Source organism: Larus michahellis, chromosome 1, assembly GCF_964199755.1.
Source record: "Larus michahellis chromosome 1, bLarMic1.1, whole genome shotgun sequence".
NCBI classification, from domain to species: Eukaryota; Metazoa; Chordata; class Aves; order Charadriiformes; family Laridae; genus Larus; species Larus michahellis.
Window position 1 is genome coordinate 58,847,515 of NC_133896.1, and position 16,473 is coordinate 58,863,987.

The 16,473-nt window shown below is 38.3% G+C and overlaps 1 protein-coding gene across 4 annotated transcripts in view; it reads left to right on the plus strand.

Moving 5' to 3' along the window:
- The window catches only part of LARGE1 (LARGE xylosyl- and glucuronyltransferase 1), a 282,679-nt gene that overhangs the window by 80,420 nt on the left and 185,786 nt on the right, over positions 1-16,473 (plus strand). For all 4 annotated transcript variants that reach the window (XM_074580461.1, XM_074580471.1, XM_074580481.1 and 1 more), the window contains one exon: positions 5,021-5,207. In XM_074580461.1, the coding sequence (XP_074436562.1) occupies positions 5,102-5,207 (106 nt within the window). In that variant the 5' untranslated portion in view covers positions 5,021-5,101. The remainder of the gene's footprint in view (positions 1-5,020; positions 5,208-16,473) is intronic.

Genomic DNA, 16,473 nt, shown 5'->3' on the forward strand with positions numbered 1-16,473 from the left:
TACTCCAAATCCTTCTTTAAAGTCACAATACCATAGGATTAAGAAGTCTGATTTGGGGGAAAGGTCTCCAATGCCAAGAAAATTCAGAGTTTGGTAGCAAAGGGAGCCTTAGATTTGTTTCTTTAACACGTCGTTCTATGTGGGAGGAGAGGAAGAGATTGATGAGGGAAAAGATGGTGTTTTCCTTCAAAATGCTATTTCTGTTCTAAGAACTTGAGTAGAGTATCTTAACAAAGGGATGTTTATTTAAATAATGATTTACCATTTAATTATTTCATCTTTTATTTCATGATGTTGAGGTTATTCCATTTATGGTACCAAACTTTTTTCTAATATGATAAAAAATTTGTCACGTGATAACCAACTTCCGTAATTGGAACACTGCAAAGCTGCAAGATAAAAAGCTGACTGTGAAGGAGTAAACTCATTATAAGCCTACATTAGCAACATTTTAAAGAAAAACAGAAAAATAGTGGCTAAGATACTGCTTTTTTTTAAAGTTTATTTATATTTCGAGAGTGGCAAAAAACTGTGAAAAATCTCTTGTAAGGGACGGATGCTACATTGACACAGAGCCAAGGGAAAAGCTTTACAGTAGAAATTGTTCATTGGCTCTGTGACTGCAAGTGTGGAAAACCAGAAAGAATTAGATAACATTAATTCAAGAAACACAGCAAAGCTAAGGCACAGGATTGGTGTATAAACAGCTTTAACTGTCCATATTCATTTCAGTGGCTCTGAAAACAAATGGAAGATTACTGGGATAAGATTAACTGTAACAAATGCAAGGAAACGTATGAAGCAGTAGGAAAAGCTTTTTATAGTAGAGCAGTTAAATCTAGTTAATTGTGTTTGATTTTTGTTTTCATAATTACTTCCATTGTTCCACTGAACTCCTGCTGAATGTCCGACATAGTCGAGCTGTCATGCCGTAATTAAAAAAATAAATGAATAGAAACTGAATACCAATGTGATTAGTGTTGTGTTACATGCTTTAATATATGTGCTGCTCGTACTGGTTGAGAGCTGCTTCACACTTAGCTGAGGAGATAATCCTTGATTTAAAACAAAGCAACCACTCTAACAAGGTGGTGTAGTTAAGGGAAGCATTTAACCCTATGTGAAGGTAACAGAAGTCATTCTGTTTGCTGTTGCCATGTGGTAAGAAGGTCATGAGTAAGTCTTTGTAATGAGAAACCCAATTTATTTTAATTGCCACTGTGACCCCTCACACAGGCATTGTCCAAGCTAGTAGCCTTTTATAGCACCATTAGCAGTAATCAAGGATGTGCTGGCCTGAGGTTGCAGAATTACTGTCTGTTGATCTTGAACTGGGTGTACTGTAGAAGTGTAGAGCATCTGACTTAGTGACAGCAGCAAGACATACATGCATGACGTACATACAGCTAATTTTTGTGGGTATTACTTATTCCTAAAATATATGATGCTCTTGGAGCACATTCATTACATTGAAAATTGATGACCAAGGTAGAAGAATATCCTGAAATGCATGCATCTTCTCTGTATCTGTGTCTGGGAGGGTGAAGCTGAAACCATGTTTCAAACTGCAAACCCCTTACCAGAAACTCTCCCAACCGTTCGCTTTCACTCTGGGGCTAATTTTTATCTCCCCTGCTTTGAGATAAACACAATAAAGGTGGCTGAATTTGCAGATGTTCATTGTGGCTCAGTTAGTTGTATCTGAAAATACTAACATTGGGCAACAGATTAAAAGGAGCCATTGGCTATTTTTTGATCGGAGTATCTCACCTAGATCCTTAAATTGGTGCTTAAGTTGGCCAGTTACTTCTTAATCTTTTTTTTTTTTCTTCCAACATATTTCATGTTATGTATTTCTGAGTACAGGTGTTTAGTTAGCACAGCTGTTAAGACTAAAAGCTATCAAGAGGAACGCTCATCCATTTGTGTAAATGAAGTGAACCATCTTACAGTGTTTGTTATTACTGGAAAGATTAATATAGCTGGCAATGTCATATCCAAAGTAGCTTCATTTTTTAGCTTGTACCATGAAAATGCTTTCTAAGACCTTTTGGGCAGGTGACAGTCTGATTCAGCAAGACTATGGCTTGAGGAGCAGTGGGCACTGTAGGAGAAGTCTGAAAGGCAATGGCAAGCTCATATGGCAGAAATGTACACAGTGCCCCCTGTTCTGTGCTCAGCCCTTGCCCTAGCCAGTGTTGGCAGTCACTTTCCTTTCATGACGGGTATCAATCTGGCACCTGTTGAATTGAAAGGAAAACCAAATCAAACAACTGCAATACCTTCTTTCAATTTATTTGACGATGGTATATTAGGTAAAATTCTTTAAAAGTAAAACCAATAATGAATACATGATTGAGTCCAAATTTTTTCCTTTAAGCTATGAATCTTCATTACCATTCATGGATCTTTTTATAATTGCTTGTGTAGGATTTGCACATGATGCGTTGTCTAGTTTGGAAAAAAATACTCAGCAGGTGTGGTGATTTTATACACTGAAAATGAATATTTAAGACTCAAGGGAAGGTATTCCCAACTCTGGGGAGGTGGGGAGATGATAGAATCTTCCTTTAAAATATTTTATGTCTCTTTTCTCTTTTAAAGCACAATTAAAAGAAATATCTCAATGTTTCCTAGGGTCATCCATCACAAGCTGACTTGTCTGTCTAGGATTTTCCCAAATGTCTTCCTAGTTAGATAAAAGATGTGCATGAATGTGCAGAATGATTTGGCTGTTTTGTCTGAATGATGACAATTTGTAGAAAACTGAATTTGCCACATCCCTAGCGTTCCTTTGTAGCTGAATTGGGAGTTCAGTGTCGCTCCTTATACTTTCTTAATTCTTAGGGTACTTGACATTCATGGGGCAGAAAAGCTGGATTTTGTCCTCCATGTTGACCTATTCAGAAACTTAACTTGCATGGATATTTAAAAGCACATATAGAAAAACTGAATTATTTCTTAAATATGCAGCCCCAGGATGAATTAATCCACTACCAGCACTATAACCCCAAACTTCAGAGTCTGTATGTCATTATCCAAAAAACTTGTATCAGTGTACTTGTAACAGCACGATTTCAGAAACACATGGTGTTGACTCTTGCTTCACTACCTGTGGGTTTTACAGCTATCATGGTTAGAAGCAGTATGTATCCAATGCATGTTGCGTTACAAGATATCGCTATTAGAGAATAACCCTGCTTTTGAGGTGTTTTTTTTTTCAAAGATTCATTTTTCCATGCACAGATTGATGTCACTGATGCATGCCATGATATTACAGGGAAAAAAAATAATATTCCTACTTAAAGTAAGTAGGCACTTTACGATATGCACACATACAGCAAGTATAAAACACGTAAGCCAGGAGAATTATCTGTGGTTTTCAAGTAGGCATGTAAAGGACTCTGTTCAGGGTAGTTGTACAACCTATGTAATTTAAGGAAAAGACATGAAATATAATCGTTACCCAAATACAGTGAATGAAGATAAGAGTTCTCCACAATTTATCTACCAAATGTGTGTCTCTAACACATTGACTCTAATACCACAGTTCTTAATATTAAGTCTGTCCACATATTTTGTGCAAAATCTCTGTGGTGAGGCATTCATTGCGTTGAAAAGCTGACACAATGGAATGCGTTTTGTGCTGGCTCTGGACAAATTATAGTTCATTTTATCAGTTCCAAGGTCAGGAATACTATCATGGCTCTTAAACTGTAGTGTAGTAAAGTGGGCTCTATTGAATGTTCAAGGAACAGCTGTAAGTTTGCCTGATTACTGCAGGCAGGTATCTCCAGCAGCGGAGTTCTTTGTCTGAACCCATTTCTCTTGTCTATAATTCTCATTTTTCCAGTAATTTGATTTCAGAATTGACTTTCACTGCAATGTATCTGGAGTTGTAGAGCTCAGGCATATTTTCAAGGCACACAGTAGCCATTGTTAATGTGTCAGTATAGAAACGTTTTAATTGCTGATTTCAGCTCTAGCACTAGTTTAAGCACGAGCCAAAAGGCACTGTTATTAAACACCTCGTACTGCCATAGTCTGTCTGTTTCTTTCCCTATCATTCTTGTAGACTGATCCTTTTTTTAAAATTAGAAAATGTTAAGTCCTGAACTAGATATGCACGGACTTAGTACCTCGCTTTCCTTCTTCGACTTCTCTAGTCTAGCTCTAGCCTTTCCTACCCTTTCAGAAAGTCAGAAAAAAGATGTGAAACATTATCTTTATGCCCTGCATGCCTGCACTAGTGTGGGAATATTCATTTTGCTGTGAATAAAAATAATCAGATTATTTTGCCATTTTGGCCTCTGAAATGCAGAACAATAATTTAAACAAATAAAGATTCTATTTTTTTCTCATAAAAACAGGTACACTGCAGAATCGCTTTCTTTTCTTCAGCATACAGTTGAAAGCTCCTGTTATCCCCTTTTGTGCCTAAGGAAGCCTCCTTGCCCATTTTGCTCTTTCTCTTCTCTCCTTTTATATATAGCAGTTCATCAGCATTGCTTTTTGATTAGCAAAGTGGGTCATTTTAATAACGTCCCTCTGCCCCCCAGCTTTACCTTTCATTTTTCAGTTCACCCTCTTGAGTTCATGACCACCTGCAGACAGCTCATTGATTCACTGGCGTGACTTTTGCTCTTTGGGAACAGGTGAAGAAATATGGGTGGCTTTCTCTTATTTGCCCAGGGGCACCAGCACACACAGGCATCAAAGAACCCAGAGTTTCTGTAGAGTTAAAAGGGTGGCAAAAAAACAAATGAAGGTAATATCTCTTCGTAAGATTAGCTTAGTGTGTGTTTAGGTTATATGATGTGTTTTATTGACTTACTGTCTTAGTCTGACTTCTAAAACTTGCTTTATTATTAAGTAGTCGTGGATAATTTTGACATGGGTACTGCTTTGCAATTGCAGTAATCCTATTTTTAGCCTTGTTCTTTTAACTCTTTAGGAACACTGTCATAGTCTACCTTTCAGTAGAGAGATAAGCTGTTAATTTTCTTTTTTTCCTTTTCAGGGAGTAATATGTGGGAGGCCGTGGACTATTTGCTTCCGACATAGGAACAGCACTGGGTTGGGAATCTGCACTCCTGAGAGAATGCTGGGAATCTGCAGAGGGCGACGGAAATTCCTGGCTGCCTCTCTGACCGTCCTTTTTGTCCCAGCCATTACATGGATTTATCTGTTTGCTGGGAGTTTTGAAGGTAGGAGGGGAATAATGGCTGGGGATGGGGGTGGGGTGTTCAATGATTTGTATCAGGGCAGAAAAATGCAGATCAGACATCATTGATTTTATTTAAATAAATCTGGTTTGGCTTGCACAGGAAATAGTTCCCAAGGTGCAAATTTCAATAAAGGGCCTTCCTTACTGTGTTCTCACTGCCGAGGAGGAGGTAATTGCTGGCCCTGGTTACTTGATTTTCCCCTTGTCTTTGAACTTTTAAAAAGTGCAACAAAACCCCCCTACCATGCTCATTTCTTCTCTGTGTTTTCTAGTTTTTAAAAGTTGATCTATCCTATGCCCTGTAAGGTTTTACTTTTAATTAAAATTTACATCCAATTTCAGATCTTCCCTTAATATTATTTAAGTGTGTTTAAAAAGGTATCCATATGTATTCTGGGCACTCTTTACAGAGCTTTTGTTTTTATGAACCTGTGTGTTAGATCTTATATGTATGAATGACACGGGCCACTGAGTGTGATTTGGGGACACAAAGCAGAAAATGTATCTAGCTATGAGAGCATGGAGGGCCTACAGTACAAGTCAGGGAAACGTGTGTCTGGCGTGGTTCTTTGCATAGTGGGTTCTGCTAGGTTATGGTCACTCAGATGCAGGCTTCCTCTTGTCCAGTGGTCCAGTGCTGCTGCTCATGGCATGAGGGAACACACTGGTACCTAGCTTATGGAATGTCTGACAGTGGTGGGATGTTGCTCCAGAAGGTGTAAATGTAGCAGCAAAGAACTCCGTGAAATGTTTTATGGGCTCCTGATTTGGTTATATAAATGCCTACATGGACAAAACCTGCAAACACATGAGGCTCTTTTCTTGCCTTTGTGTGAAGATTATTAGTTCTGGCCACAGCCTCTATGCTTGTGCTCAGCTCTAGAAGGCTGAGCACAGAAAATCAATGAATACCTATATGAAATAAATCTCTTTATATAAAATCAGTTTGAATCCATATCCCTCTGGGTGGTGGTGGGTTAATATAGCTGGAATATCTTCCTGCCCTATTCTTTCTTCAGGTGGAAATCCTTGAGTTTATAGGTACATGACTTGTAGCTATATAACTAGCAGTTTTTATAACCAGACTTGGAATAAGCACTACTTTGCCTTTTAAATTGTCTATCTGGTGAATTTTTTTTCTGGCCTTTAAGGAATTCAGCCGTGATACTTCAGTTAGGTGAGGTTAGAAGATGCTGGATCACTTTTTGTTACTTTGTAGCTTTCTTACCTTTTTTTTTTATTTTGAGATGGAGCGTTTTGTGTTTGGCAATAGGTGTGTTATTTTGGCAAGAGTGAAAAAAGCTGTTCAGTCTTTGTAGTTATCTTAGCATGAGGAAAGGTGTTTCAGCCTTTTAAAAACTATTCAAACACTAGTTTACAGTCTGATAATTTTAAAAAGGCATTGTTTAAAATGTCAAGCTTCTTTCATGTAACCTTGGCTGACAAATTTGTGCTTTGTTTCAAAACAAAATTGGACTCCAAGTTACAAGTAAGAACGTGTAAAGATTTTCAGTGTGTATTACATACATTTCTGAATTAGTTACATGCCAGCTACAAATATTTGCTTATGCAAATTTATTTGGTTACTTAAAATTCTGCCTTAATGGGCAGTTACTCTATGAGCTCATTCTAGAATGAAACACTTATGGGATTCATGTTAAATTGGAAATATAAGGGGTGCTGCCTGCATACTTGAAAACTAATGATCTGGCAGGCAGAACAGTACTGATTTTGTTTGATTTTTAAAAGCTGAGCAAATGTAGGTCTCACCTTTTTGCTTTTAGAAGAATATTATGCTGCCTTGTCATAATGACTATTTTAATTGTGTCCACAATTGATAATAGCATACTGCTTTAAATTTCTGTGTGTGTAGAATCCTTTGTTTTTACAGAGAGCTCAATACAAATCTTGAAATTTGCTGCTACGTGGTATTTGAAGTGACTTAAAGCTCTCAGTGTGAATTAATCTTAAATGCAAACCAGGGAGAAAAGCCCATTACCTATTAAAAAGCCTTCACTGGAAAAGGACTGGAAATTATATAAACTCTTCCTGTTATTTTTCTTTATCTTTTTTCTTTTTCTTTTAATTTTTGGATGGGAAATGTTTTAACCTTTGTTGATTAAAAACTAAGATCAGTTAAAATATTTAACCAAATGACACACCGGAAGGCTGTGCAGAGAGACAGAGAGAGACAGAGAGACCTAGATAGGTTGGAGATTTGGGCAGAGAGGAACCTTATGAAATTCAATCAGGGCAAGTGTAGGGTGCTGCCCCTGGGGAGGAATAACCCCATGCACCAGTACAGGTTGGGGGCTGACCTGCTGGAGAGCAGCTCGGTGGAAAGAGACCTGGGAGTCCTGGTGGACAACAGGATGACCATGAGCCAGCAATGTGCCCTTGTGGCCAAAAAGGCCAGTGGCATCCTGGGGTGCATCAAGAAGAGTGTGGCCAGCAGGTCGAGGGAGGTCATCCTCCCCCTCTACTCTGCCTTGGTGAGGCCGCACCTGGAGTACTGTGTCCAGTTCTGGGCTCCGCGGTTCAAGAAGGACAGGGAACTGCTGGAGAGGATGCAGCAGAGAGCTACCAAGATGATTAGGGGACTGGAACACCTCTCTTATGAGGAAAGGCTGAGGGATTTGGGTCTCTTCAGTCTGGAAAAAAGACGGCTGAGGTGGGATCTTATCAACACTTATAAATACTTAAAGGGTGGATGTCAGGAGGATGGGGCCAGGCTCTTTTCAGTGGTGCCCGGCAACAGGACAAGAGGTAATGGGCACAAACTTGAGCATAGGAAGTTCCACCTAAACATGAAGAGGAACTTCTTTCCTTTGAGGGTGGCAGAGCACTGGAACAGGCTGCCCAGAGAGGTGGTGGAGTCTCCGACTCTGGAGACATTCAAAACCCGCCTGGACGCATTCCTGTGCAACCTGCTTTAGGTGACCCTGCTCTGGCAAGGGGGTTAGACTAGATGATCTCCAGAGGTCTCTTCCAACCCTATGATTCTATGATAACAGCTAGCATTTTCCTTAGCTCGTAGGTATTATGGGCAGAGAGTTAAAGCCACTTTATCATTTTATCTGACTTCTTGTTTTGTACTCCACTATTGCTCACACAATTTACTTAAGTTTTAAGCTCTCTCTGTATACTGGAGTAAAAAATGTCCCACAACAGCACTGTGCCTTGATTTGAAACCAGCAGGAGTGGAGAGTCCTCTGTGTCTTCTGGCACTAGTTTCTTTGGTTAATCACAGGCAGTGCTAGAAGTTTTCTTTTCAGTTCATCTGATTTTGGATTCAAGTAAACGGTTCTTCTTATACTTTTCTCCTCTAAGTTAAAGAAATTGTCAGTACCTGGTATCTTCATAGACTGACTTAATTATTCAGGATGGAAGGGACCTCAGGAGTTCTCTGGTTAAACACTTGCTCAAATCACGGTGGGCTTTGGGGTTGGGCAAGATTTCTTAGGCCTTTATCCAGTCGTGTCTTGAAAACCTCCAAGGACAGAGACTCCATGGCCTCACTGGGTAACTTGTGCACTGCTTGACTGTCCTCAGGTGGAAGAGTTTCTCCTTATATCTAGTTTGAATCTGTGTTACTTCAGTTTGTGTCTGATGTCACTCATCCCCTCACCACATATCGCTGTGAAGACCCTGGCTCTGTCTTCTTGCAACTTGCTTCTACGTGCTGGGGAGGCTGTTGATAAGTCCCCAGAGCCTTCTCCAGGCTGAACAAGCCTAGGGCAAGCACTTCAGCTCCTGAACAACTTAATAGCCCTACGCTGAACTTCATCAATGTCATTCTTATATTTGGGACCCCAGACTGGACACAGTGTTCCAGATGTGGTCTAATGAGTACCAAGTAAAAGGGAATGGTCACTTCCCTCAGTCTATTTGCTGTTTCTGTTGATACAGCCCAGGATGCCATTGGCTCATGTTTAATGTTCTGTCTGCCAGGACTAGAGGTCCTTCCCAGCAGGACTAGTCCACAGCCTGTGCCTTTATGAGGGGGTTAGTCCTTCCAAAGTATAGGACTTTGCTTTGTTCATTCCTCCAGCCTGTCGAGGTCCCCCTGGGTGCCACCCTTGCCTGTGAGTTTATTGACTGCAACCCCCAGGCTCAGTGTCATTTGCAATCTTGAAACGGATGAATTATGATTTCTCCTTCGAGTCATTGGTAAAAACACTGAAAAGGACTAGTCGCTGAGGAACTCCACATGTAACTGACTTCCAGACAGAGCACAAACGAGCAACCATCACCGTTTGTTGGAACCCAACATTCCAGCTAGTTTTTCACCCATCTAGTAGTCCACCCATATAGACTGGGAGAGTCCATATTGAAAGCTGTGCTAAATTCAAGGAAGATTGCATCTACTGGTCATCTCTTATTCACACATCTAGTAATTTCATCACAGAAAGCAGTCAGGTTGGTCAAGCATGATTTACCCTTGGTGAATCCATGCTAATTATTCCCTTGTCAGGCCTGGGTATGTTTCCATTTGAAGATACTTACATATAGTAGTCAAATCACTTCTCAGTCTTTTTTTCACTGAGCTAAAAAGGTTCAGCTAGCTGAGTTGTCATAGCAAAAGGTGTTGTGCTCTTTTTGTGTATTCTTTTGCAGTTTTTTGTTTGTATGTGTGTTTCAGGGCTCTAGAATCAAATCTCTCTCTTTGGTACTGATATCTGCAGTGCTATGTCCAAAAAATATGTGTTCTTGATGTAATTAGGAATTACATTACTTGTTCATGTGTTTATATCTAACAACTTAAGTTATTAATTTGCCATAGCATGGCAGTGGGATCACATGCAGAAGCCCTTTTTAAGCTCTTTGTTAGTGAATCTGTAATAAAAATTAGGCCCAAATGCAGTCAGTTCCCATGTCCCGCTTTTTAAATAGTTTGCAGTTCTTTAGGACAGAATTTTGTTTCTCCTGTCAGAAAGTACAGTGCAGCCTGCTACTTCACAGTTGTCACTCGGACACAGCCAGTAAGACCCTTCCCTTGAAATATTCATTAGAGGTGGCATTACCCAAGCTGTGACAGCAACAGCTACTAAAAGCCTCATTAATCATGTATAAATGTCTATTAAGGTTATGAACTAGAATATTAAAGAGGATTTTGAATATTGTATAGCCTTTGAACGTACCTGGTTACTGTTGTTGTTTTTAATAATGCACAAGGACAGCATAATTTCAGTTATCAGTTACTTTGAATGAAAAAGCTAATTGTTCCAACATCCTTAAATTACATTCAAAAGGCAAGGTAATAGAGTAGGAAGGGTGGAGTGCATTTAAAACAGGGAAGAGGAAATAATCAAATAACATATGATGAATTTTCATTAGAAAGAAAATAGCAATTTCACTAACAAACAGTAGCTCCAGAAATAGCATCGTTTTCCAAGCTATATGCAGCAATTTCCTATCCCCTTTCCCATGAAGGTCATGTCAAATGGAGACTTGGAACTGTAATTTGACACATGCTCTCCAGATTACTGATTCCTCAAAAAAATGTCCTATGTGGCCTCAGCAGATTTGCAGTCACCTCCTGTTTTGACAGGATGAAAATACACCTGAGTTATCAGTTTCTGTGTGGTGGATCCACTTGAGGTTGGAAGTGTCCGTATAGGGCTCCTGTGTAGGACGTGTTTCACAGGAAAGGAAGAGTCAGTAATGCAACCTTAAAATGAAAACTCGAGAAGTTGTGTGATGTCGTGGAGGGAGTCTGTGAGAGAGCAGGACGATGACTTTTTTTTCATAACTGCCAGGCTAACATCTTAAAAACAAAGCCTACCTTCTTTCCTGGAACTTGCTTTCCTTGATTGTCCTCTTTTCACTCCAGTGTTGGGTGACTACCGTTCTCTGACAGTATATTTTAGTCCAAGTAATCTGTATAGACACGACTGAAGCCAGAGTTGGGCAAACACCTCATAAAATACAATAAAGTGAAATGAAGGAAGGCTGCAAATATTCATCTTAGTATTTAAATGGATTCACTTTGATGCTGTTCACACTCTTTTTGTGTATGCTTTCCATAAATATTCTAGTGAATATGTTAATTGGGAAGACTGACTACAGAAACAATGAATATCCAGTTTTAATATTCATGGGAAGCAGATTTTGAAATCATATTTGTGAATACTTGAATCAGAAAACTGATTCTGGGAGTTCTGCTTTATCCAGTTAAGTGCCAAAAGTTTATCACATGATCTATGTGCGTGATGAAGACTGCCTGAATTTTTAATGCTTGCAATAAGTTGCTCAGAGGAAGAGGCAAACAAATAATTAATTGCTAAAATGTCTATCAGACACTTGCAACTGATGAACAAACATCAGAAAATAATCCCTTCACAGACAATGTAATCAGAAAGGGGCAAAATCTAAAATTGCTTTTTTCATTACAATTCGCTCAGTTTGCCTGAGTTTTATCTGCTGTGTGTCTCAACAGGATTAAACAAGAAAACTTAATCCAGTGTCCATTTAAATTAGAAGTTTCAACCTCTGTATCGATCCTGTCTTTTTATATAAATTTCTGAGAAAAGAGGTCCTGAAAGGGTGCCTCTGCATATAAGGATGTTGTTGTGATGGGTGTCTGAACAGTTTTACAGGAGATGAGTTTTAGTTAAAATTGGCTTCATAGCAACCCCTTCATAAAAGCTGCTTCTATGTACATTTCCATTCTGGAGTAAATGGTGGTGGTTTACTCCTCTTTTGCTGTTTTGATTTATTTTTTTTTTTTTTAAGAAATACGCTGAGAATTGTCACCTAAGAACCTCTATCTCAGCTGCAATCAAATACTTTCTTAAGTCTGATGCAGTTTTTACTTGGAGATCCTACAAGAATAAAATGCGTCACAATAGTAAAGACCTCAGGTTTACACCAAGTTGTGTTGCTTTATCCTGAAAAACTTGTCTTTCTATGAAACCCTTGTGATTTGGATATACAGAGTACTGATGAGATTTGGTTGAAGTATGCTATTGACCAGAAGGTCCCTGCAGTGGAAGCTGAGTCTGGTTCTCTGCACACCATCTTTAGCTTGCAAGGCAGTATCCCCACAAACAGATTTCGTTTTACAGACATGAGAACCCTTACCTATCCATCATCAAGAAAATAAAATTAACAAATGAATATGAAATAATCAAGAGTTTTACGCCCCATCATATAAAGAAGCGGTCTGTTTGTGAGCAGTGACTGGAAATTTGAAGTAGTTTCTGTGGCAAAACGAGAATGGCCTTAGGCAAAGAATGTGAGCCAAAATACAACACGATCATGAGAAGATTTTGGAGGTCAAACTGTGATGTTAGTGAGGACCATGTTGTTTTTTTTCTTCTCTACCACTCTTTCAATTAAACAAAATACTTACCATCCTGCAATAGAATTTTATCCTTAACTGATGAGGTCCACTGAATAGCTCAACACCTAAATGCTGGTGTCAGTGCTGTTTCTTCCTTAGCTTGCCAAGAATTCACATCCTTAAACCACTATAATACTGTCTCAGGAAAGGCCATGAATGTTGCAACGGCCACTTCTTTTGTCAGCGTGTTGTGCCAAATGAAAGCAAGTACAGATGGCTCTTCTGAATTCCAGGACAGGACGCACACCATCTCTTTTGACACTCATTTTTTTAAGTATGTGCTTATTCTTTCATAAAAGTAAAGTAAGCTGTAGGCTTACCTTCTTTCCTCTCTATACACCTCTTGATCAGATGGAATGTTTTTTTTATTTCTAAACACGTCTACCAGTTTTGTCTTGGCTTTATTTTTCTAGTCAGCTCTTGAGTTTGTAGTTTCTGGCAGAAACATAAAGGTTAGAATAAAAAGGAATTCTCTGAGCAGGAATAAGTGGCCAACTTCTTTGGAACAACAGCTTACTCTGAATATAATAGGTGTGATTTCTCAAGGTTTTTGTTTCATCTTTTGTCTTCCTCATTCTTGGAACAAACTTTTGGGAAAAATGCAGCCTATAAAAGTTGCATTACGCAAAGGTGAGCAAATTTCTTTCAAGAAGAGACATCTGAATGCCTAATTTCTGAGAGGGCTGCGTGGAAGACTAGCAGTAGGAGAGCTGTTTCCTGGTTATTCTTCTTTCTGTGTTTCAAAGATAGGTGCTTATTAACTTCATAGTCAAAATATGTTTTTCTGCAGAAAAACAGAAAATCAAGATGAGCTTAAATATCTTGTTGTTTTTTTTTTTTTAAAGTCAAACCCCTAAGTAGTAGTGCTTGGCTTTTTGAAACGAAATGTGCAGTTTATAAGTACACCAGACCTTCTTTGACCAAGCAGCATTTGCTGGAACTAATGTAGCCTGACTTGCTGTGATTGATGTCATGCAGCTGATTGATGTTGAAGTTGCTTTTCCTACAATTAGGGCATTTATAAAATCTATACCCCCATATGGGTCTCTTGGTATCTAAATAAATCTTGAGCTCATGTATTTCAGTGTATTTCTCAGTGGTAAAATGCATGGCATTTCTCATCTCTTTCTATGTGATCCTGACAATTATAGAAGCTTCATTACCTCTAACTTCTTTCCCTCTAACAAAGTAATTTGAAATTAAGCAATGAGCTTTGGGGACAAACAGGCAAGCAGGTCAACAAATACATACATGCAGCATGAAAAAAAAACCCTGAAATATAAATGTTTTAAAAGATTGAAATGAAAATTTAATATTTTGATTCTGGTGAATGTTTCCATTAACTCAAAACAACTAACTTATGATATTTGATTTTTGTGGAGTGTTTGTGTTTAAAATTTGGGCGGGGGGGATTCAGATCAGGAAAAAATTTGAAATCAGAATCTTTCTTATTAGAAAGCAAATTGCATCTGTAGCGTCTTCCGGTACTTTTGAAACTTATATTCTGAACATTTATTTAAATGCGTTTAATACTAGAAGGAGAAGGAGTCAAGTTAAAAATAAATTCAAAGAAATACTTCACACATCATGTGTGGTCATTCCTATGTTCTGCAGGTAATGGTCTGGCATGGTTTAGGAAAAGCAACAGAGTGTGAAGGTTCATGTCCTGATATTGGATGGACGTGTTTTAGGTATGCTTAGCTTAAGAATACCAGTATCTTCAACGCATCTCTTTATTCCCTCTTTACCCTTTTCAAACATTTTCCAGACATGACAACCATTGAATTGTTCAGTTGAGTAGTTATTTCCCTCCCTTGAAGTTTTACCTTTCTTGTGTTGCTTTGCCTTCTGCGGTTCATGTTTTGAGACTTGAATCTGAGAGATTTTTTAAAATGTATCTAGATATCGCTGGAGAATTGAGTGAAATTCACAGCTAACTTCAAAAACACGGGCTGACAGCAGTCATCTTGGTTCACTCAACTTTGTAGATACCAATAATAGGAGGAAAAGTTGATGACCTGGAGAACGATATGTTTTTAGCCTGAGATTCTCTTCCAGTTTAACAGTGCTCAAGCCATTAGAGCTCTTCTGCTGTATCTGTTTTTTCTATCCTCTAGCATGACTGTCTTTCTCCATAGTTCAGTGAAACATGAGTCAAAGTCCAAGATGTAAACATCAAGGTTTTAAATCTCCTTTTTTTCTTTTTTTTCTTTATAATTCTGTTTAGCTCTTAAATTGCTGAATGTCAGAGTTTGCAGAGATCAGTAATTGGGAGGGAGTAGTGAACGTAGTGAAGTTAAAATTACAAAAAATGTTGGATTAATTACATTTTCCTAAGTTAAATCCACAATCCATAACAGAATATGCTTCTGTTTGGTACATTTACTTTAAAAATATATATATATATTAAAGATAACGACGTATTATTGGCCTAGCTATTTTACTGTCTAAATACAGTGTTTCATAATACGATACTTTTCCAGTAAGCATGTAATAACAGGTCTATACCTATTCTAAAGAAGAGATGCATGATCTGCTTTCTGCATACTGATTCTTGAACTTCTGTAGATGCCCAATGAAATCACCATCACCAATGTATACTTTCAGACCCCTGGAGTAGTTTACAAGATTGGATAAATCCACGTTAATCTACACATTAAGGTCCTGAATTGGAAAAGCCAAAATCTACAAAACAAACTGAAAGTGTGATTGTAGTACAGTCAGACCTGCTTGTGTTTGCTGCAATTGAACAAGCACAGGTACTTTAGGGGTAGAGACAGGCCACTACAAGAAGCAGAAGAAGCCTGGTCAGCTTGTACACTGTTTTCTAGGCAGTGAAGCCTGGGCCCCTTCATCTTCAAAGTGATTATTGTTCTTCCTAAGTAGATTAAAATGAGTGCATATATGGCTGTTGGTGCTACAATGGCGTCTTCGTTTAGCTCTCTAGACACAGGATTGAGGTTGTTGTGGTGTAGTTTAATATCAAAGAAAATTGCATAGCATTCGTGTAATATACTGAAATAAAGCCATAGCTAATAAGATAGAAATATTCTTATATGTTGGAAAGGGCTTGAAGAAATTGCTGGAATAAAAAACATGAAAGAGCTATCTGTTTATTATGTGATTACTAGAGTTAAAAAAAAAAAAAAAACAAACCCGAAAATGGTTGTGTTCCTCCCCACCATTTTCTTCCTTTCCTATTTTATCATTCATCTTTCCTTATTTACCTGTCAGTACATCTCTCCTAAAGTAGCTTTGGCAGTCTTTTTTTTAATTTGTGTTCCAAAATGGAACTGGCAGACAAATTTGTAGATTCTCACAAAAATCACACACAATGGTTACTGGTGTTTTGGTGGCTGAGTTTTACCATCAGAGGGACTGTTAACAATCAATGTCTATAATATCTTGTATCGTGCAGGCTGTATTATATTGTAGACTTCATAGAAGAATGCTGACTGGTAATTCCTGCATCTGATCTGTGCCTTCTAGACCCAAAGCTTTTCTTTTAGCCAGATTTCTGAACTTGATTTTAAAGCTGGTGGAGGATTCTAGCACAAGTCTGAATAAATTATTCCACCTTGTTCAAAAATACATTCTTTAACCCTTGTCCACATTTTTCTGGCTTCAAGGTAGGAAGTGAAAGATGAGAAGTAGATGAGGAAAAAAATAATTAAAAAAGATGGCTTTAACAGTTTCAGTTTCGTGTAAAATAAGGGATCGTGACTATGAGATATTGTGGTACATAAAGTGCACTGCAAGAAATATCACCTTGAGAACTACAGATGAGTGCTACAGTTACCAAAACATATAGCTGTTTTAAAAAAGAGATAAATTTATAGGATCATTACTAACCTTACTGTAGCTTGTAGAAACTAGTTATCAGGATGATCCGTGGCCATCC